This window comes from Phoenix dactylifera, chromosome 9, assembly GCF_051530095.1.
Source record: "Phoenix dactylifera cultivar Ajwa chromosome 9, Ajwa_hap1_PhDact_Kaust_v1.1, whole genome shotgun sequence".
Classification (NCBI taxonomy): Eukaryota; Viridiplantae; Streptophyta; class Magnoliopsida; order Arecales; family Arecaceae; genus Phoenix; species Phoenix dactylifera.
The window spans coordinates 23,079,709-23,085,042 of NC_143198.1; the positions used below are offsets into that span (position 1 = coordinate 23,079,709).

At 42.0% G+C, this 5,334-nt stretch overlaps 1 protein-coding gene across 3 annotated transcripts; it reads right to left on the reverse strand.

The window, feature by feature from the left end:
* Nucleotides 1-212: 212 nt before the first annotated feature.
* On the reverse strand, nt 213-4,694 carry LOC120103945 (receptor-like serine/threonine-protein kinase SD1-8). Of its 3 annotated transcripts, none has more exons than XM_088704443.2 (6): nt 3,699-4,694; nt 2,080-2,402; nt 1,750-1,960; nt 1,289-1,526; nt 1,056-1,206; nt 213-951 (listed from the first exon to the last, which is right to left on the reverse strand). In XM_088704443.2, exons 1-6 carry the CDS (start codon nt 4,492-4,494, stop codon nt 658-660), a joined length of 2,013 nt encoding a protein of 670 aa, XP_088560569.1. In that variant the 5' UTR covers nt 4,495-4,694; the 3' UTR covers nt 213-657. The 3 variants fall into 3 exon arrangements, with proteins under 3 accessions (XP_088560569.1, XP_088560568.1, XP_088560570.1); XM_088704442.2 differs by having other exon boundaries at nt 2,080-2,417; XM_088704444.2 differs by having other exon boundaries at nt 2,080-2,369; nt 3,675-4,694.
* Nucleotides 4,695-5,334: the final 640 nt, after the last annotated feature.

Below are 5,334 nucleotides of genomic sequence, written 5' to 3' on the forward strand. Positions count from 1 at the left end.
AGAGGTTAACAAGAAGATGATGCAGAAAGTGTGAGGATCCGTGCAGACGTATATTTAGTCTCACATTGGTTATTCACTGAGTAGTTCTTGGGTACTTATACAGGATCAAAGAACCCAAATAATACTTTCTGGCTAGCCATTTTAGGTGAGGTCTTGAGTTGTTACAAATGGTATCAAAGTGGATCCGATCCATAACCTATGTGAACTAGGGGATACTGTAGCACAGATTCATTGAGGCTGACCATAAGCCGATCGTGGTGTTTGTGATTAGATTTGAATGGATTTAAATCCTTAGCCTGACGAGGACGTTAGGCTTAAATGAGGGGAGTATGTGAGGATCCATGCGGATGTGTGTTTAGTCCCATGTTGGTTATTTGTTGGGTAGTTCTTGAATACTTATATAGGATCAAGAAACCCAAATATAATACCTTCTGGCTAGCCATTTTGGGTGAGGTCTTAGGTTGTTGCAGAAAGAGGGAAAGAATTTAGGAGCTGTTACTGTAGAAGGAAGGAAAACATCAATACTAATTCAAATCTAGAGATTTTTGAACAGCATGATACATTCAAGAAGAGTTACTAATATTCCCTCAACAAGGAAAAGGGAAGAACGTATCAACAGAGGCAGTGTGCTTTAACTAAATATAAGGAAAATAAACTCTATCTAGCCCGCACCGTTGTTACTGTTATATAATTCACACTGTGCCTAGATGTTATGATATCAATGGAGCCTCTTCCAGTGCTGAAACCAGGTTCCTTTGGTTCTGCCAGTGTAGCATTTTCACTAGCCAACATCATGGTAACTGAGGACATCATTGGTCTATCTCTGGGTTGCTCTTGAACGCATAAGAGAGCCACTTGGATGCATCTCAGGACTTCAGAAATGTTATGCAAGTCCTCCAAAGATTCATCGAGCAACTCGAAGCTCTTTCCTTCCTTCCACAGCTTCCAAGCCTAAAACAAATTCCATAGTTTCTTGTGATGCATGTAGAACCATGCTTGCCAAAAGATATGTTGCGTTGACATAAAATAAAAAGGCTATTTTTCCTTGCACTTACATATGTAATGAGGTTTGATTGTGGCTCAGATTGGTAAAATCCTTTGTTTCTTTTGCCGCTGATGATTTCTAATACTAAAACGCCAAAGCTAAAGACATCAAGTTTTATGGATAATATGCCGTCCATTGCATACTCAGGAGACATATATCCACTGCATCATTAGAAGAAAATAGTTAGAGGGTCATGCAAACAGTCATTTAATGATTGGAAAATCTTTGAAAAATGGTACTTACAATGTCCCCACCACTTTGCGGGTATGTGCATCAGTCTGATCATCTCCAAATACTCTTGCCGTTCCAAAATCTGAGATTTTGGGGTTCATCTCTCTATCGAGCAAGACATTGGCAGCTTTTAGGTCCCTGTGTATTATTCTAAATCTAGAATCTTGATGAAGATAGAGAAGTCCACGCACGATCCCTAGTATGATGGCGAAGCGATTTTGCCAACTCAACAATGAACGTTTTCCTTCATCTGCCAATGTTTCAAGTGACATTAACATAATTTAGGGTTTCAATGTATGCTTCAATTCAAGAATGTGAATAGCAGCCAAATGCAGGCATTATTATTGTGAGGCTTAGTGACAAAATGTTAATGGATATTTTGCTAGCATGTAGTTATGAAGCTGACTGTCATGTGGCTTATGTCTTCTAACTTTCTACTAGTTAATATGAAGGAAGAAGTGTGAAGCACAAACCAAATATAAAGGTGTCTAAGCTTCGGTTATGCATGTATTCATAGATTAGCATCCTTTCTCCTCCATGAATGCAGCAACCTAGAAGCCGCACAAGATTTCTGTGCTGAAGTTTAGCAATCAATATAACCTCATTTTTGAATTCGTCAAGTCCTTGTGATGAATTTTCAGATAGCCTTTTCACAGCTATGTCCTGCCCATTTTTGAGTTTGCCCTGTCCAATGTCAATCCACAAGTTGATGATGATGTCTTTTTTTTTTTCAAAATTCATTCGATTCAATAAGAAAAAATTGCTCTTATATGTAGAGTGAGTATTTGAGATCACATTGCTACCTGATAAACATGGCCAAATCCACCCTCTCCAATTTTATTTTCGATGGCGAAGTTGTTCGTCGCAGCCAATATGGTCTCAACATCAAAGAATGGAACATCTAGTTCTTTGCAAGCACTTATCTCATCATCTGAACAATGCCTTTTTGCTTGGAAAGCAGTTGGTTCACGTCCACCGAATGAGGGTAAAGATGTTCTACGACGGCGGCGGTTGACCATGCCATTCAAAACACAACGGCCACCAATCCCCAAGAGAAGCAACCCAGAAAATATCAATACAGTGACAATTACCACTTTTTTCTTGTTTGAATTCCTTCTACTTTGCCCTGAATTCATATTAGCTAAAGCAAACAAGAATCAATTAGTTTTACCATACACAACTAGTTCTAGCAATATGGCATCTAGAGATGTCCCCAAGAAGGTTTCTGTGGCGTACAATTTTCTTTAAAATAGTATTTCATCATACCTTGCCTTCAAAAACATAAAAACAAAAAACAAATCGTCCAACTAAAGCATATTTAATAAAGGTGGTCAAAGACTCCAAAGGTGATACCACTCCCCAAGGATCCTTGCTTCGGTGGTGAAGGATCAAGTTTCAATATGGATGTCAATGGGCCAGGCTGGCTTGAACAACCCGAAGACCCGGCCCGGAGAAAACCGGGCCCGGGTTAAGGGCAGCGGCCAGGTTTAGGCCTGGAAATAAAAGCCGACAATATTTTCGGGCTGAACCTGGGATGGGTAAGTGGGACAATGAATGGCCTGTTTCGAGTCCAGACCGGCCCGGAAATATATCTCGACTCAGGGTAGGGCTACAGCCTGATACCTCTGGGCCTGCGTGCTGGGCTCGGACGTGAGCTTTGCACTTTGGGATAGCTTCAGGCCTAGTTCTGTCCTAACCCATTGTCACCCCTAAATGCAGGTGTAAAGTTGGTTTTGACCTGATGTCATTTATTCCTGAAGAAAGAATTCATTACATGGACATTACTTCTCCTATTTAACATTTTTTTTTTTTGAGCAATAAAGCCATGCGCCCTATCCTATATTTAATAATTGAATGAATAATTAAATACTCCAAAAAAAACACGAGTTACACGATGGACCATTAGATTATGGAGTGTTCGTCTTGCTGGTCTACCCGTGACTACTTTGAGGTGTTCCTGGATACCATCTCTTAAAGTACTCCCAAAGACAGCTTTTTTCCACGGTTTAGGCTACTTAATGTGCACCATAGTACATGACTTTCCTTTTCGAATCAACCATTGAAGAAAGCTTAATTTTTATGCAATAAAAGAAATAATAAAGTGTCGAATGAATCTTTGATTGAAGTCTGTCTATAGGCAAAAGCTAAAATTCTGAAATCAAGCATCAAGCGCCACCTTGCAATTTTCAAAATTGAAACAAGGGAAATATAATAACTCTCAAAATTGAAACAAGCTAGGGAAGTATAATAATAACTAGTAACGTACAGGCATTTAATAAGAGCATATCGTCATTCATCAAACAGCATATAAAGATATCTATAACATAAAAGCAAAGCAAATAATCTTGTTCTTACCAAGAAAGAAAAATGAAGTAGAGCTACAGAGAGAAAATTAAGCAATATATGAAGTTATGGTACATGCCTAGTTCTGATGCCGCAAGCCTTACATGAAGATCTTGCCCAGCGTCCACAAAATTCCTGAGGTCTATCAGATCAGTGGCCCAAATGATACAACCGCTCAGCGCTCCGCTGATGTTAGCGCTAGCATAAGCCCTGCAAGAACAATTCTTCAAGCAACTTTCCCTGCACTCGTCGAGGCTCATGCTCTTATCCACGGTGGCACTCGTGGTGTCTGGCAACTTCATATTACTCACCGTTACAAATCCGTCTCCCTTGCAGTCCAAACGAGTAATCCTCACGCACCCATCAGAGCCATCTCTCAGAATCCACTTTTGCGGTGATTTTGGCTGGAATCCTTTCAGGCAGCTACAAGTAGGTGAAGGATTAGAATTGCAGACACCGAAAGGACCACACGCCGCATAACGATCACACTGGTCATTCGGATCCGACCAGAAGACGTGCCAATCTTGGATGGCGTCGAGCCACACGAAACGTTGGAGCTGACCGGATGTAGTCACCACCAACCTCGAAACAACGGAGCTGTTGTTTATCTCACACGTGTAGTAGATCTCATCCTGGTTAGAGATGAAAATGAAACGGAAATTTTGATCAGATTTCAGCTGGGGAACGCCGCTGAATTCAAGCCCGTTCCATGGGCCGCTTGCATGAATCTTTGTAGACTCCCTATATAGGAACAATTCCGGCGATCCATGGGGATCCAACTTGAACGAGTAGTACCCCGGTGACGGGTCATCGGAGCTCTTCCATGAACTAATGTACCGGTTGAGCCCCGTCTTCAGATTCCATCCAAGCTTCATGCCGGGCAGCAACGTATCCGAAGGGTAGTCGAAGCTCTGCCAAGCAATGCTTTCTTCTGCTCTAAGGACAAAGTTTCCAGAATCTAAGAGCTGCGCTACTGGATTACTGGCACTTGCTGTCGAGTCCGAAGTCCAGACAACTTTGGCTACGCCATTGAGTAGGACTAGACTCCCATCTTTGCGGATCTTTACAACTCCAGTGGAATCTGTGAGAGGACTGGCTCGATTGGCGACCCATACGATTGTGGGAACTGGAATTTTCTTGTACCATATGCCCAAGTATCTGTTAAGTGTATTACCTGCGCTGAAAAAGCCAAGCTCGAAGATTCCACCAGCCGAGACCAGAGTTTGGCCGTCGAGGAGTGATGTGGTTGGAGTCAAGGAGTCTCCGGCAATTGAAGGTGAGAAGAGAGTGAAAACGAGGAGAAGAGGGAATGGCCATCTCTTCATGTTTCCTCGTATAACGGACTGTAACAAAGCCAAACTCTCAGTTTTTCTTACAAATAAGCAAAGAAACCGCTACCCGAAGAGCATGTCCGGAAACTAATTAAGCTGGGGGTTGGTGTTCTAATTAAAGTTACGTGCCCCATGCGAGTCCATGCATCCCTCCAGTTTTGGCCCAGTAGTAGACATGTTTACATTACCTTTTGGGAAATAGCGAAAAGCAATGCCCATGTTTACACTACGTGCTGGCATGACCTGCGTGTGACTGATCATCCACTCATGAGTCACGCTTGTGAGCTCGGTGATAAAATGACATGTCAGCATGTGAATCCTACGAACAAGAGCCTGACGGGAAAACATTATTGGGTTGTAGCACATCATGATGGCTTTTAACGG

Bases quoted from the DNA above. Each gene is read 5' to 3' on its own strand.
- LOC120103945 (XM_088704442.2), bottom strand. From the start codon at position 4,494: ATGAAGCTTGGATGGAATCTGAAGACGGGGCTCAACCGGTACATTAGT. The intron at 2,418-3,698 runs GCATGTACCATA...TGTTTGCTTTAG, and splicing joins GCTTGCGGCATCAGAACTAG to CTAATATGAATTCAGGGCAA. The intron at 1,527-1,749 runs GTTTGTGCTTCA...AAACATTGGCAG, and splicing joins CTTAGACACCTTTATATTTG to ATGAAGGAAAACGTTCATTG.